Raw genomic sequence first — 17,033 nt, forward strand, 5'->3', positions numbered from 1 at the left:
TATACTCACACGCTGAGACAGATCCACTCTGTCCTGCTCTCTACAGTCTATACTCACACACTGAGACAGATCCACTCTGTCCTGCTCTCTACAGTCTATACTCACACACTGAGACAGATCCACTCTGTCCTGCCCTCTACAGTCTATACTCACACACTGAGACAGATCCACTCTGTCCTGCCCTCTACAGTCTATACTCACACACTGAGACAGATCCACTCTGTCCTGCCCCCTACAGTCTATACTCACACACTGAGACAGATCCACTCTGTCCTGCCCCCTACAGTCTATACTCACACACTGAGACAGATCCACTCTGTCCTGCCCCTACAGTCTATACTTACACACTGAGACAGATCCACTCTGTCCTGCCCCCTACAGTCTATACTCACACACTGAGACAGATCCACTCTGTCCTGCCCCCTACAGTCTATACTCACACACTGAGACAGATCCACTCTGTCCTGCCCCTACAGTCTATACTTACACACTGAGACAGATCCACTCTGTCCTGCCCTCTACAGTCTATACTCACACACTGAGACAGATCCACTCTGTCCTGCCCTCTACAGTCTATACTCACACACTGAGACAGATCCACTCTGTCCTGCTCTCTACAGTCTATACTCACACACTGAGACAGATCCACTCTGTCCTGCCCCCTACAGTCTATACTCACACACTGAGACAGATCCACTCTGTCCTGCCCCCTACAGTCTATACTCACACACTGAGACAGATCCACTCTGTCCTGCCCCTACAGTCTATACTTACACACTGAGACAGATCCACTCTGTCCTGCCCTCTACAGTCTATACTCACACACTGAGACAGATCCACTCTGTCCTGCCCTCTACAGTCTATACTCACACACTGAGACAGATCCACTCTGTCCTGCTCTCTACAGTCTATACTCACACGCGCACTATTCTCTCCAAGGAATCCTCTCCAACAAAGGAGTGTGTCTTCAGCGGAGGTGATATTGATGTAATGTAGCAGAAAGCCTCCCCTGAGTTCAACATGGTGACAATGTGTGTGTGTGGACTGAGAGGATCTGCTCTCTCTGTGTTGTGATTGTGACTGTGAGACTGAGCATCCGTCTGTGAGAGAGAGTGAGTAGTGTTGTTGCTGGGTAGATTCAGTGTGTGGGGGTTATCTGACTAGCAAGAACAGACTACAAGATCGACTGTCATCCTGTCAGATATGAGCTGCATTACAAACGTTGTTCTCTCCTCCTCCTCTTTCACTAAGTACGTAGATTCTCCCCAGGGTGTGGGGTGTGTGTGATCTTTTTTGTCTGGTTTGAAGTTCTGCCAACAGCAGAAGGCGTGCTCTGAGAGCCAGCAGTGTGTAGTAAAGCAGTCTAAAGCAATTCAATTCAATGATTTGGATCTCATCCTTTCCTCTCCTCTCGTCTCCTTTCGTCTCCTCTCGTCTCCTGTCCTCTCGTCTCCTTTCCTCTCATCTCCTCTCCACTTTAGCTAAATGAAACAGCCAAACAGTTGATGGAGATTGACAAGCCGACATCCAATCCCGTCCCTGGCCCCAGCTTTGACCAGTCTCCCGGCCTCCCATTGGGTCCCTGCTCCCTTGGCCCCTCCCCTGACCCATCCTCTGCAGGAAGTGGCAATGGTGCCCTCCAGAGGCAAGTGGAGGAGAAAAGAGGGGGAGAGGGGAAGAAAAACGCTAAGAAGCGCCACTCGTTCACAGCTCTGAGTGTGACGCAGCGGACAGCCCAGCTCAACAACAGACACAGCATGGAGATCTCCCACCCTGTCCTCATCAGCTCCTCTGACCCCAGGGCTGCTGCACGGATACAGGACTCTCCCCCCGGTCCCGCTCCCTCCTCAGTCGGAGTTCTGGTTCCTCCCAGAATGGCTTCAGTCACCTCAGAACTGCTGGCTCAAGCCAAGGTCCAACTACCACTCAACATGTAAGTTTACTCATCACACAGGCATGGTTTACTAACTGGTAAATCTATAGGTAAATGAGTTGAATAGCAATGCTGTCTGTTTTCTCTGAGCTGCTGTCCTGTCTATGGTGAAACAGAAGCTGAGTGGAATATAAAGATTGTGCTGCATCTACTACCATATCTTCCTGGACGTGCATGCACACACACAAACACACACTATCCAGAGCGGGTTGTCCCGCTAATGAGGTCGGACACTTCCATCTCCGACCGGCAACCTGCCCTGTTGCTATGGGAAAACGTCCCCTAGTTACCATAGCAACCCAGAGGCAGTGCATGGACACCTGCTTACTCTCCCCTCCTATTATTCTTCAGACATACAGTACCAGTCAGAAGTTAGGACACACCTACTCATTCAAGGATTTTTCTTTATTTTTACTATTTTCTACATTGTAAAATAATAGTGAAGACATCAAAACTATGAAATAACACATATGGAATCATGTAGTAACCAAACAAGTGTAAAACAAATCAAAATATATTTTATTTTTGAGATTCTTCAAAGTAGCCTCCCTTTGCGTTGATGACAGCTTTGCACACTCTTGGCATTCTCTCAACCAACCATGAAATGTGTTTCCATGGTTGAGCAGCTGCACACAAGCCTAAGATCACCATGCGCAATGCCAAGCTTCAGTGTAAAGCCTCCCGCCATTGGACTCTGGAGCCGTGGAAACGCATTCTCTGAAATCATGAATCATGCTTCACTATCTGGCAGTCCGACGGACGAATCGGGGTTTGGTGGTTACCAAGAGAACGCTACCTGCCCAAATGCATAATGCCAACTGTAAAGTGTAGTGGAGGAGAAATAATAGTCTGGGGCTGTTTTTCATGGTTTGGGCTAGGACCCTTAGTTCCAGTGAAGGGAAATCTTAACGCTACAGAATACAATGACATTCTAGATGATTCTGTGCTTCCAACTTTGTGGCAACAGTTTGGGCAAAGCCCTTTCCTGTTTTAGCATGACGATGCCCCCATGCACAACGTGAGGTCCATACAGAAGTGGTTTGTCAAGATCGGTGTGGAAGAACTTGACTGGCCTGCACAGAGCCCTGACCTCAACCCCATTGAACACCTTTGGGATGAATTGGAACACCGACTGTGAGCCAGGCCTAATTGCCTAACAGAGGTGCCTGACCTCACTAATGCTATTTTGGCTGAATGGAAGCAAGTCCCCGCAGCAATGTTCCAACATCTAGTGAAAAGCCTTCCCTGAAGAGTGGAGACTGTTATAGCAGCAAAGGGGAATCAACTCCATATTAATGGCCATGATTTTGGAATGAGATGTTTGACAAGCAGGTGTCCACATACTTTTGGCCATATAGTGTATATTCAGACTTAAATTCAGACATGTACTTTCAGATATCAAACATATATTCAGTCGTACCCTCCAACAGTATTTAGACAGTGAATGCCCCCCAAAATATTGTTCTTTATTCCAGCAAATTGGATATGAGATCAAATAATGCACATGAGGCATGTACAGAATCTCACCTTTTATGTGGTTGCATTTTATTACATAGTTGTTTGTCCATATTAAAACAGAACCAGTCATTTGTTCAGTCAAATGATCCTAAACGACGTCTCTGTGTATCCCAGCTACCTGGCCCTGTATGCATATAAGTCCCAGAAGGCAGATGAGTTGGAGCTGAGGAAAGGAGAGATGTACCGTGTCACAGAGAAGTGTCAGGATGGCTGGTTTAAAGGGACCTCTCTACGGACCGCTGCTTCCGGAGTCTTCCCTGGAAACTATGTCACACCCGTGTCACGGTGAGACACGCACAGGCACGAATGCACGCACACTCACACACACATTTTCTCACGCAAATACTCTTGTTCTCCCTCTCACACACACCCTTTCAAACACATAACTCTGTTTGCGTGACAGGCGGACGATAAGCAGCATGTTGATGGTAGTATAATAGGGGATATCAATAGTATCTTGGTCACTATTCTAACAGGACTGGAACCATTGACTCTCTCCACTCTCCCAACCCCTTCTCCCACTCGTGCTCTCTCTCTTTCTCGCTCTGTCTGCAGAGCTCCGTTTGCGGTGGGTGGTTCTCAGAGCTCCTGTCTCTCAGGGCAGGAGGTGGGAGGGGTGGGACAGGGTAGTAAGGCAGCCTCCCCCTCCTCCGCCGGCCCCTCCTCCTCTCGTCCCTCCCCTCCCCCCTCTTCCCCCCAGTCTGCCGCTGCTCAGCTTAAGAACTGCCTTCGCTTTGGACAACAAACAGTTAACCAGACCCGCTCTGCCATGCAACTGGGTGAGTACACAGAGATTATTCAGGTTCTAGATCTGTCATTTCCTACATTTGATCCAGCTCTTATATCTGGCCTCTCTCTCCCTCCTTGCCTCTCTCCTTCCTTCCCTCTCTCTGTCAGGGAGAACATGTGATGGTATTTAAAGTTTCTCCTGGGAGCCTCTCTCTTTGTCTTTGTCTTACACACACACACCTGTTATCCATTACAAAATAAAGTATGACCATAGGTAGGCTATGGTAGTTTGGTCACATGTGTCATTGGCAGTCAGATGTCGTATTGGGGCGGCAGGTAGCCTAGCGGTTAGGGCGTTGGGGTCGTAACCCAAAGGTCGCTGGTTTGAATACCTGAGCCGACAAGGTTAAAAATCAGAAGGCACTTAACACTCATTTTCTCCATGGGCGTCGTAACACTGTGGCTAACCCTGCAAAATAACACACTTCACTGCACCTATCTGGTGTGACAATAAAATATATATATATAATATGATGACAGCACAAACAGGAAGCAGATGGTGTCTTGTAACAGTAAGATTACTACTGTGTGCTGTGTAATAGTATGTAACAGTGTGTAATGTGTGTGTTCAGTCCACAGCCCGCCCTCCAGCAGCCCAGAGCGTCCCACACCCACCGTCTCTCCTCTCCGACCTCAGAAATCTTCCCCGTCGCGCTCCGCTGGTCAATCTGCTCGCCCAATATCCATGGTGTCCCCCGGCCCTTCCCCCCTCTCCTCCCCTGCTTCACGCCCTCTCTCCTGCCTCTCTTCGCCCCTCATCCCACTTTCCTCCCCTCTCTCCTGCCTCACCCCTCCCAACGCCAGTGCTGCCCTGCTCAACGGAGAATCAACCAATCCCTTCCAACCGTCCTCGCCTGGCCCCTCCCACAGCAACGCCTTAAAACCAGATAAGGTGAGTCTCCTAGGGTGTCTCTCTTCATCTTGCTTCTCATCTCTTCTCTCTCTCCTTGCTCTCTCTCTCTCTCTCCTTGCTCTCTCTCTCTCTCTCTCCTTGCTCTCTCTCTCTCTCTCTCTCTCTCTCGCCTCACCACTACCTCCCTTTATCTAAACTCACAGCAGAGTCTGGTTCCAACATCACACTGCCTTAAAATCCCTCAACATGATGCCATAGTCAGGAGGATATAGTCAGGGAATATTAAAAGCATAGCTAGGGGAAGTGGTGTTGAGGGGAAGTGGCTTGCACCTGGACATGGTGTAGAATCAACGCCAGACAGACAAACAGACGATCAGTGTGACAGGGCTGTCTCTGTGTGTTATTCTTCATCTTGATGGGTGTATTAAAGCTGGGTCCATGGTGACAGTGATGGATGGTAGAGTTGTCTGAGAGAGAGGAGCCTATCTGCTCTGGTGTTGACTGGCTACACAGACACTAGATAAGACAGTTGGTGACAATAGGACAAATAGACTAGGGAAGGACCATGATAAACAGTCATTGACTACGAGCTGTGATGGATTAACTATAGTATTTAGTCTCATCGCATTTAACCTCCTAGCTTTCCTAACCATTTTAATTCCCCACATGCATTGGCTTATTATGCGTTGGAGTTTGCTGTCTGATTAAGTTAGAGGTTTGTGGTGTGTGTGTGTGTGTGTGTGTTACGAGGCCTGCTGTGCTGTCAGACAGATGCTTCCATGCTGATTATGCGCTGATAATTGGCTCTGACTCACATCTCAACCCCAAAGATGCACACAAACTCACAAACACACACACACACACACACTGAGACTAAAGTTCCCCCTGACACATCGAGACTAAACTATCTGCTGTATATGTGCTGCTCTCTGGTGGATGGTTAGAGAACTACACTCAGATCTCAAAAAGATACTGTACTGGCCAACTGGAAGAGTCATTGTTTCATCAGGTAGATACTGCTGGTTAACTGTCTCTGAGACCAGGAGGGATACTGCCAGAAAAATACAACTGTACATCTGTAGAAGACACTGCAAATAGTTTCATCCCCATTCTCTTCTCTGTCTTGTTATCTGTGTCCACAGAAGGAGAAGAAAGGAGGTCTGCTAAAGCTTCTCTCTGGAGCCGCGGCCAAGAAAAAGGCATCTCATTCTCCCCCGTCCTCCCCACCAACCCTCCCCCTGTCGGGTGCCGTCCTCCCACATCACACCCGCTCTGGCTCCTGTCCAATGGATACCCATGGGCGTGCCGGGTCTTGTCCAATCGAGAGTGAGATGGCGGGGGCAATGGGGTTAGAGCTGCTGAACAGGAAGTCAGGATCCCTCGATCTCAACTTCCCCCGGTCGCCCCCGATGACCCGCCCCGGGAACGCACTGCTAGCTCTCCGGCCTGAACCCAAACCACTGTCCAGAGAGAGGTAAACACACACTGTCCAGAGAGAGGTATACACACACTGTAACTACTCACACTGTCAAACACACCCCCTGTCCAGAGAGAGGTAAGCACACCCTGTCCAGAGAGAGGTATACACACACTGTAACTACTCACACTGTCAAACACACCCCCTGTCCAGAGAGAGGTAAACACACACTGTCCAGAGAGAGGTATATATGCCATTTAGCAGACGCTTTTATCCAAAGCGACTTACAGTCATGTGTGCATACATTCTACGTATGGGTGGTCCCGGGAATCGAACCCACTACCCTGGCGTTACAAGCGCCATGCTCTACCAACTGTGCCACAGAAGGACCACCACACACTGTAACTACTCACACTGTCAAACACACATCCTGTCCAGAGAGAGGTAAGCACACCCCCTGTCCAGAGAGAGGTAAACACACCCTGTCCAGAGAGAGGTATACACACACTGTAACTACTCACACTGTCAAACACACACCCTGTCCAAAGAGAGGTAAACACACACTGTAACTACACACTGTCAAACACACCCCCTGTCCAGAGAGAGGTAAGCACACACCCTGTCCAGAGAGAGGTAAGCACACACCCTGTCCAGAGAGAGGTAAGCACACACCCTGTCCAGAGAGAGGTAAACACACCCTGTCCAGAGAGAGGTAAACACACCCCCTCTCCAGAGAGAGGTAAGCACACCCTGTCCAGAGAGAGGTAAACACACCCCCTCTCCAGAGAGAGGTAAACACACACTGTCCAGAGAGAGGTAAGCACACCCCCTCTCCAGAGAGAGGTAAGCACACCCTGTCCATAGAGAGGTAAACACACACCCTGTCCAGAGAGAGGTAAACACACCCTGTCCAGAGAGAGGTAAACACACACTGTCCAGAGAGAGGTAAACACACCCTGTCCAGAGAGAGGTAAACACACACCCTGTCCAGAGAGAGGTAAACACACCCTGTCCAGAGAGAGGTAAACACACACTGTCCAGAGAGAGGTAAACACACACTGTCCAGAGAGAGGTAAGCACACCCCCTCTCCAGAGAGAGGTAAGCACACCCTGTCCATAGAGAGGTAAACACACACCCTGTCCAGAGAGAGGTAAACACACCCTGTCCAGAGAGAGGTAAACACACACTGTCCAGAGAGAGGTAAACACACCCTGTCCAGAGAGAGGTAAGCACACCCCCTGTCCAGAGAGAGGTAAGCACACACCCTGTCCAGAGAGAGGTAAGCACACCCCTGTCCAGAGAGAGGTAAGCACACCCCCTGTCCAGAGAGAGGTAAGCACACCCCCTCTCCAGAGAGAGGTAAGCACACCCCCTGTCCAGAGAGAGGTAAGCACACCCCCTGTCCAGAGAGAGGTAAGCACACACCCTGTCCAGAGAGAGGTAAACACACCCTGTCCAGAGAGAGGTAAACACACCCTCTCCAGAGAGAGGTAAGCACACCCCCTGTCCAGAGAGAGGTAAACACACACCCTGTCCAGAGAGAGGTAAACACACACCCTGTCCACAGAGAGGTAAACACACACCCTGTCCAGAGAGAGGTAAACACACCCTGTCCAGAGAGAGGTAAGCACACACCCTGTCCAAAGAGAGGTAAGCACACCCCCTGTCCAGAGAGAGGTAAACACACCCTGTCCAGAGAGAGGTAAGCACACACCCTGTCCAAAGAGAGGTAAACACACACCCTGTCCAGAGAGAGGTAAACACACACCCTGTCCAGAGAGAGGTAAACACACACCCTGTCCAAAGAGAGGTAAACACACACCCTGTCCAGAGAGAGGTAAACACACACCCTGTCCAGAGAGAGGTAAACACACACCCTGTCCAAAGAGAGGTAAACACACACCCTGTCCAGAGAGAGGTAAACACACACCCTGTCCAGAGAGAGGTAAACACACACCCTGTCCAGAGAGAGGTAAACACACCCTGTCCAGAGAGAGGTAAGCACACACCCTGTCCACAGAGAGGTAAACACACACCCTGTCCAGAGAGAGGTAAGCACACCCCCTGTCCAGAGAGAGGTAAGCACACACCCTGTCCAGAGAGAGGTAAGCACACACCCTGTCCAGAGAGAGGTAAACACACCCTGTCCAGAGAGAGGTAAGCACACACCCTGTCCAGAGAGAGGTAAACACACCCTGTCCAGAGAGAGGTAAACACACCCTGTCCAGAGAGAGGTAAACACACACTGTCCAGAGAGAGGTAAACACACACTGTCCAGAGAGAGGTAAACACACCCTGTCCAGAGAGAGGTAAACACACCCTGTCCAGAGAGAGGTAAACACACACTGTCCAGAGAGGTAAACACACCCTGTCCAGAGAGAGGTAAACACACCCTGTCCAGAGAGAGGTAAACACACACTGTCCAGAGAGAGGTAAACACACCCTGTCCAGAGAGAGGTAAACACACCCTGTCCAGAGAGAGGTAAACACACCCTGTCCAGAGAGAGGTAAACACACACTGTCCAGAGAGGTAAACACACCCTGTCCAGAGAGAGGTAAACACACCCTGTCCAGAGAGAGGTAAACACACCCTGTCCAGAGAGAGGTAAACACACACTGTCCAGAGAGGTAAACACACCCTGTCCAGAGAGAGGTAAACACACCCTGTCCAGAGAGAGGTAAACACACCCTGTCCAGAGAGAGGTAAACACACCCTGTCCAGAGAGAGGTAAACACACCCTGTCCAGAGAGAGGTAAGCACACCCTGTCCAGAGAGAGGTAAACACACCCTGTCCAGAGAGAGGTAAACACACCCTGTCCAGAGAGAGGTAAACACACCCTGTCCAGAGAGAGGTAAACACACCCTGTCCAGAGAGAGGTAAACACACCCTGTCCAGAGAGAGGTAAACACCCTGTCCAGAGAGAGGTAAGCACACCCTGTCCAGAGAGAGGTAAGCACACACCCTGTCCAGAGAGAGGTAAACACACCCTGTCCAGAGAGAGGTAAGCACACACCCTGTCCAGAGAGAGGTAAACACACCCTGTCCAGAGAGAGGTAAACACACCCTGTCCAGAGAGAGGTAAACACACCCTGTCCAGAGAGAGGTAAACACACCCTGTCCAGAGAGAGGTAAACACACCCTGTCCAGAGAGAGGTAAGCACACCCTGTCCAGAGAGAGGTAAACACACCCTGTCCAGAGAGAGGTAAACACACCCTGTCCAGAGAGAGGTAAACACACCCTGTCCAGAGAGAGGTAAACACACCCTGTCCAGAGAGAGGTAAACACACCCTGTCCAGAGAGAGGTAAACACCCTGTCCAGAGAGAGGTAAGCACACCCTGTCCAGAGAGAGGTAAGCACACACCCTGTCCAGAGAGAGGTAAACACACCCTGTCCAGAGAGAGGTAAACACACACTGTAACTTCTCACATAGGCGCGGGAAGTAGGGGTTCTGACAAATCAGAATAAAAATATATATAAATAAATATATTTTTTCACAAAAGCAGTGCACTGGGCCTTTACTAGTCCAGTATTAACGGACCGATATAGCCGTCTGTAGTGATGGCAAAACGGTTTCATTCTCCCCCGCCCCCGTCTGCCCGTCAGCGAAAAAAATGCAGCAACCCCAACCTACTTCCCGCGGCTATGGCTACACACTCTCATACACACACCCTCAAACATCCCCCGAGATATGCTGTATGTTACGACACTACACCACTACAGCACCAGGAATAACTGAGCTTCTGATCATCATCCTTCTCCTATCCCCATCGGTGTGTGTCAGAGCTAATAGTGCCCTCTTTTTTCTCTGAGAGCAACCGCGTCACACAGATGCACGCACACACACACACAAACCCACACACACACTGACACTCACACACAAACATTAAAACACACTGTTTCAAGCACGTATAAATCTGTGTGAAGCATTTATATATAAGACTGCTGAATGATGATGACCTGAGTAGCAGCATATATCACCTCCTAGTGTGTGTGTGTGTGTGTGTGTGTGTGTGTGTGTGTGTGTGTGTGTGTGTGTGTGTGTGTGTGTGTGTGTGTGTGTGTGTGTGTGTGTGTGTGTGTGTGTGTGTGTGTGTGTGTGTGTGTGTGTGTGTGTGTGTGTGTGTGTGTGTGTGTGTGTGTGTGTGTGTGTGTGTGTGTGTGTGTGTGTGTGTTTATGGTGTGCATGTGTTCGAATATGAGTTACAATGCAGCCCCACTGGTCAAGAACTGGTTAAATCAACTGTGTTTCCACGTCATTTCAGCAAAAAAAACTTTTATGTGATGACGTTGAATCAATGTGGAAAACTGATTTTCCATCCAGCTTTCAAGGATGGGCATGAATTACAAGTTACAATTTCTAAATACAACTACAAAATACCCTAAAGATCACTGTATCCAAATACGATAGGCGGAGAGAGGCTGGACTGAGGGCTTATAGGCTTAGTGTAAGGCAGGTCCTCACCAGACAACACCGGCAACAAAGTCGCCTATTGGCACAAACACACCGTCACTGGACCAGACAGGGCTGGAAAAAAGTGCTCTTCACTGACAAGTCACGGTTTTGTCTCACCGGGGGTGATGGTCAGATTTGTGTTTATCATCGAAGGAATGAGCGTTACACTGAAGCCTGTACTCTGGAGCGGGATCGATTTGGAGGTGGAGGGTCCGTCAGGGTCTGAGGCGGTGTGTCACAGCATCATCGGACTGAGCTTGTAGTCATTGCAGGCAATCTCAACACTGTGCGTTACAGGGAAGACATCCTCCTCCCTCATGTGGTACCCTTCCCACATGACAATGCCACCAGCTCGTTCTGTGCATGATTTCATGCAAGACAGGAATGTCAGTGTTCTGCCATGACCAGCGAAGAGCCCGGATCGCAATCCCATTGAGCACGTCTGGGACCTGTTGGATCGGAGGGTGAGGGCTAGGGCCATTCCCCTTAGAAATGTGTGGAAACTTGCAGGTGCCTTGGTGGAAGAGTGGAGTAACATCTCAAGAACATCGCAAGAACTGGCAAATATGGTGCAGTCCATGAGGAGGAGATGCACTGCAGTACTTAATGCAGCTGGTGGCCACACCAGATACTGACTGTTACTTTTGATTTTGACCCCCCTTTGTTCAGGGACACATTATTCCATTTCTGTTAGTCACATGTCTGTGGAACTTGTTCAGTTTATGTCTCAATTGTTGAGTCTTGTTATGTTCATACAAATATTTACACATGTTAAGTTTCCTGAAAATAAACACAGTTGACAGTGAGAGGACATTTCTTTTTTTTTGCTGAGTTTAGTTCATTTAGCAGATGCTCTAATCACACGATGGTGACATCAGACTTCTGATACCAATATAGGGTGAAAGTATTTTTTAAAGTATTTTGTTAATACAAATTACAGCAGGATCTTGTTACCAAATATATTGCAGTGTAGTTCACCCCAGCGTAATACAAATGACTAAATACTCAGAAGTAATTGAAATACATATTTCAAAAACATGTAATAGAAATACTGGCCATCTCTGCCAACCTTTAACCTAAATCCAATGTCATGGTGAAATGTTTTGTTGATTTTTCATTGAATTCATATTAGTTGACAACTCAACTCATAGTGGGTCATTATCTGTAACCCTCCCTCCCTAGGTATCGTGTGGTGGTGCCTTACCCCCCTCAGAGCGAGGCGGAGATCGAGCTGAGACAGGGAGACGTGGTGTTTGTTCATAAGAAGAGAGAAGATGGCTGGTACAAAGGAACTCTGCAGAGGACTGGACGTACTGGCCTCTTCCCTGGCAGCTTCGTAGAGATCTTCTGAACAGGACCGCTACACACACACACACACACACACACACACACACACACACACACACACACACACACACACACACACACACACACACACACACACACACACACACACACACACACACACAGGGATGGGCAAAGATGACAAAATACAATTACAAAAGATCAATGTATCAAAATGAACTACAAAATACTTGTATTTTATAATAATTTGGGGGGCACCTATATGTGTCCTATTACACACTGGCCTAATGCTCTAACCTCGAGGCTACCTGCCGCCCCAAATATATTTCATTAAAATACATGTATTTTGTATATTAAAATACATAAATACATTTTCAAACTCAGTGACGGATACAGAAACTTTTAATTTGCTATGACTGATGTTGTTTATCTACCTTAGCTGAATGTACTGACTGTAAGTCACTCTGGATAAGTGTCTGCTAAATGACTCAAATGCTGTATATATGTGAAAATGAACACACCAAAACGAACTGCAAAGCACACTAGGTATTATTATTGGCCTTGTTTCAGGGTCATGTCTAGATGGGATATATCTTAACCTAATTCTCTTAACCTTCTACGTTAATTCTATTAAACCTGCTATGAAAAGTACATTTTGACAAAAGCTGTATCCTTTCTAGACTTAACCTTGTTTCATGGCGGAGCTCAGAATAATCCTTGTCCATTATTACATACACGTTTATATTTAGTTTGTTTAGCAGACACTCTTATGACACCATAGTGCCATCAGTCTTCTGATACCAATGCAGGGTGAAAGGGGGATGGTGAACCGCTATAAACAAATGGTATAGAAAAGTATTTTGTATTTTGAAAATACAAATTACAGCTCTCGAAAGTATCTTATTACAAAAGACTGTACATTGGAGTGTAGTCCAGCCCAGTGTAATACAATTTACAAAATACTCAGAAGTCATTTAAATACATATTTCAAATACACAGAAATACTGCCCATCTCTGCACACACGGCTACTCCAGCTCCAACCAGCCTCATAGGAGTGGGGGCCTTTATCCACACAGGACAGCTATGGCAGGGGTCCTTCATCAACCTCATCAATGACTAGTGATGTTGACATCATCAGGAGGCGCCAGCAACTATTGAAGGCACAACAAGCGGCACACTGTATTTTTCTATTGCTTCAGTGTGTATTTGTTTTAAACATCAGTGTCCGTATGAATGTCTGGTATGGCTAGAGACATGCCGTACTGGTTACAGAAGCACCTAAAGACCTTGGCTAACCTGATACCTGTTCTTTCTGGTTGGTGTGTGTGTATGCGTGTCTGTATTAATGTGTGCGAGTAAGATAGACCATTAGTTGGTAATACAAGTCATGTGGAAACTCAACATTGGGAAAGAAAGCACATCAACAGTCCCAAATGTTCTTAATTTTAACATACCCCACTTCTGGCAAGCTACTTCAAACCGCCTCTTTCATTGGCTAAGCACACAACAGTACTCCTCTTTCATTGGTTAAGCACACAACGGTGGTCCTCTCTAATTGGCTAAGTACACAGTTCCTCTCTCATTTACTAAGCACACAACAACTGTACCCCAACAGAAGTAGGTCTACAGGTCAGGAAGTCAGAGTGAAGCACACAGAGTTGGGAAGGCCAGAACGAGTCGGTTACAACACATACAGATGGGATCAGGCTACATCCATACAGCACACTCAGTCTCAGCCTAAAGTGTGTGTGTGTGTGTGTGTGTGTGTGTGTGTGTGTGTGTGTGTGTGTGTGTGTGTGTGTGTGTGTGTGTGTGTGTGTGTGTGTGTGTGTGTGTGTGTGTGTGTGTGTGTGTGTGTGTGTGTGTGTGTGTGTGTGTGTGTGTGTGTGTGTGTGTGTGTGTGTGAGAGAGAGAGATATAGAGACCATCTGTCTCTGATGGAGTAGCAGATGCAGGGGAGTCTGGGTAATCCCTGAGTTGGGTAACAGACAGATGAGAACACCCAGAGATTCAGATGAGATTAGAACCTTTCCATCAGGCCGCGACACACACAACCACACACACACACAGACACACACACACACATACACACACACCCACAGTCATTGATGTGAAAGGAGTGGATGGGTCCCAGTCTTTCCGCTCCTCCTCCTCAGAGAGAGTGTATCAGTTAAACATGTTGATGTTGTTGCTGTGGATAAGCTCTTCGGTCTGGGCCAGAAACAACCCTTAGCTCCAGATGAGCCAGCTGTATCCCTGAACCCAAAAGGCCAGTCTGTTTGTCTGTTTCTACTGTCTGTCTGTGGAGCTAATGCACAAGTCCTCCATGTTGGAGATAGAGCACTTCCACATGACCCAGACACCACACAGTGTCCATCTTGCTATTCCTGCTCCCCAGTTCCCATGAATTAGTGTGTTCAGGTGGACTGTGTTTCTGGTTTGCCTGGACTGTCTGGTGTGAGTACTGTACCACTGACAAGACTTTACAGACTTTACAAGGGGGTTGTTACGCATGGAATCTCATGCTGTCTAACTATGAGAGATGTTTTACATTACTGTAACAGAAAATAAGAGATATAAATATATATATATTGTGCAGATTATTTATATTTCGTGGGTGCCAGTCGCCCTGCACTCGAGACCAGCGTTCTACCATGTGATCATTAAACATTCTCTCGTATTGATGACCTCGTGGTTTGGTTGGTTTTTCATGTCAAGTGCATTTTCCCAATAAATGCCTTTGTTTTAAACCAACCTGTGTCACCTCTGCCTGATGACAAACCCTTTATATAGCCATACTGCCTCCCACCTCCACTCCATCACTTCACTCTCTCTCCTCTTCTTTCCTCTCTTCATCCCAGTGGAGGTGTGTGACAGCGAGGTTGTCATGAATAATCACCTTACATTTGCATTTAGAGTGAAGCTGAGGCCTGGCATGCCAACAAACACTTTATGTAGGTGGAGAGGTGTGTGTGACACTGTGTGTCATCACAGGGTAGATAGACTCACGCCTGTGTGTGTGTGTGTGTGTGTGTGTGTGTGTGTGTGTGTGTGTGTGTGTGTGTGTGTGTGTGTGTGTGTGTGTGTGTGTGTGTGTGTGTGTGTGTGTGTGTGTGTGTGTGTGTGTGTGTGTGTGTGTGTGTGTGTGTGTGAGAGAGAGAGAGACAGTGAGTGAGTGAGTGAGTGAGTGAGTGAGTGAGTGAGTGAGTGAGTGAGTGAGTGAGTGAGTGAGTGAGTGAGTGAGTGAGTGAGTGAGTGAGTGAGTGAGTGAGACACTGTGCAGTAAGGTCACTGACCACCATTTTAGTCAATACTACTCTGATGCCAACAGCACTACAGCATGCCAGATTCTGTATTGGTGTGTTTCTCCTCAGGATACAGTGAAAGTCACCCCAACCCAGATTCCCCTCCTCCAACTCCACATGGACAACCCCGCCCACCACCCACTCCCCACGCACATGCTTCATCTACTGCCTCCACACACACAAACACAAGTGGTGCGCGGGTCAGCTGTTTGTTCACCCGCGCATGCGGGCAATTGCTAACAACCCATTCGCAACAGATAAAGTGAAAATGTGAAAAGTGAGGCCCGCACCCAACCCTAACCCGCAAATATAGAAACTATTTTTTTGACAGAGGGTGCAGGATTTTGTTTTCCCTGATTTAGATATGTTTATAACTTCCAACATTTTGGTAGGCTATTTGTAGTCAACTTGTCTATAATTATATATATGTAGCTTCTCTTCTGTCATTATATGTTGCCCTAGATGACTAAATAAACCCTTGCTCACCAGAATAATGTAATAGATCGATGGAAAGAATGCTTCAATCTAGTTGACATTGGTAAAGTTATCTGTCATCTTCTGCGGAGGGACTGGGGAGAAAATAGAAAGCAAAAAAAACAGAAAAGATTTTCTGTGCTAAATGTCCAAATGATATCGATTTGACCGGTTGTATGGGAAAAGCAGGCTAAGAGAACAACCCGATGTGTTTCTATTTTTGTTTCTGATTTCAGTTCGGCTTCGATGCATATTTTACGTGGTTGAATACTATCAGCTTTTATGACGCTTTTATGATGAAGACAGTACCTCTACTGATTGTATCTAACTGAGCATTGCATTCTCTCAAAGAAATAAATCACATTTCTCCACTCCTGTTCCAAAGTCCAAATTTTGCCTACATTTAGTGTATACTTTTACTGCAAGAATGTTTTAATTCTGCAGGAACTTATTATTAAGGCTACAGCTCTATCCACACGGGATACATTTTTCCCAAACTGCCCCCTGCAATTTCTTTATATACATCATATACAGTACCAGTCAAAAGTTTGGACACACCTACTCATTCAAGGGTTTTTCTTTATTTTTACTATTTTCTACATTGTAGAATAATAGTGAAGACATCAAAACTATGAAATAACACATATGGAATAATGTAGTAACCAAAAAAGTGTTAACACCCTGTGCCTTGATGACATCTTTGCACACTCTTGGCATTCTCTCAACCAGCTTCATGAGGTAATCACCTGGAATGCATTTCAATTAATAGGTGTGCCTTGTTAAAAGTTCATTTGTGGAATATCTTTCCTTCTTAATGTGTTTGAGCCAATCAGTTGTGTTGTGACAAGGTAGGGATGGTATACAGAGGATAGCCCTATTTGGTAAAATATCAAGTCCATACTATGGTAAGAACAGCTCAAATAAGCAAAGAGAAACTACAGTCCATCATTACTTTAAGACATGAAGGTCAGTCAATTTGG

The 17,033-nt window shown here is 47.1% G+C and overlaps 2 protein-coding genes across 4 annotated transcripts in view; both read left to right on the top strand.

The window, feature by feature from the left end:
* Positions 1 to 14,201, top strand: part of LOC118385842 (E3 ubiquitin-protein ligase SH3RF3-like) — a 127,908-nt gene extending 113,707 nt beyond the window's left edge. For all 3 annotated transcript variants that reach the window (XM_052522563.1, XM_052522564.1, XM_052522562.1), the window contains 6 exons: positions 1,482 to 1,933; positions 3,566 to 3,736; positions 4,007 to 4,230; positions 4,813 to 5,132; positions 6,236 to 6,567; positions 12,151 to 14,201. In XM_052522563.1, coding sequence (XP_052378523.1) covers positions 1,482 to 1,933; positions 3,566 to 3,736; positions 4,007 to 4,230; positions 4,813 to 5,132; positions 6,236 to 6,567; positions 12,151 to 12,319 — 1,668 coding nt within the window. In that variant the 3' untranslated portion in view covers positions 12,320 to 14,201. The remainder of the gene's footprint in view (positions 1 to 1,481; positions 1,934 to 3,565; positions 3,737 to 4,006; positions 4,231 to 4,812; positions 5,133 to 6,235; positions 6,568 to 12,150) is intronic.
* Positions 1 to 17,033, top strand: part of LOC127931025 (uncharacterized) — a 254,429-nt gene that overhangs the window by 196,378 nt on the left and 41,018 nt on the right. The window lies entirely within an intron of this gene.

The sequence above is a fragment of the Oncorhynchus keta genome, chromosome 7 (genome assembly GCF_023373465.1).
Source record: "Oncorhynchus keta strain PuntledgeMale-10-30-2019 chromosome 7, Oket_V2, whole genome shotgun sequence".
NCBI lineage: Eukaryota > Metazoa > Chordata > Actinopteri > Salmoniformes > Salmonidae > Oncorhynchus > Oncorhynchus keta.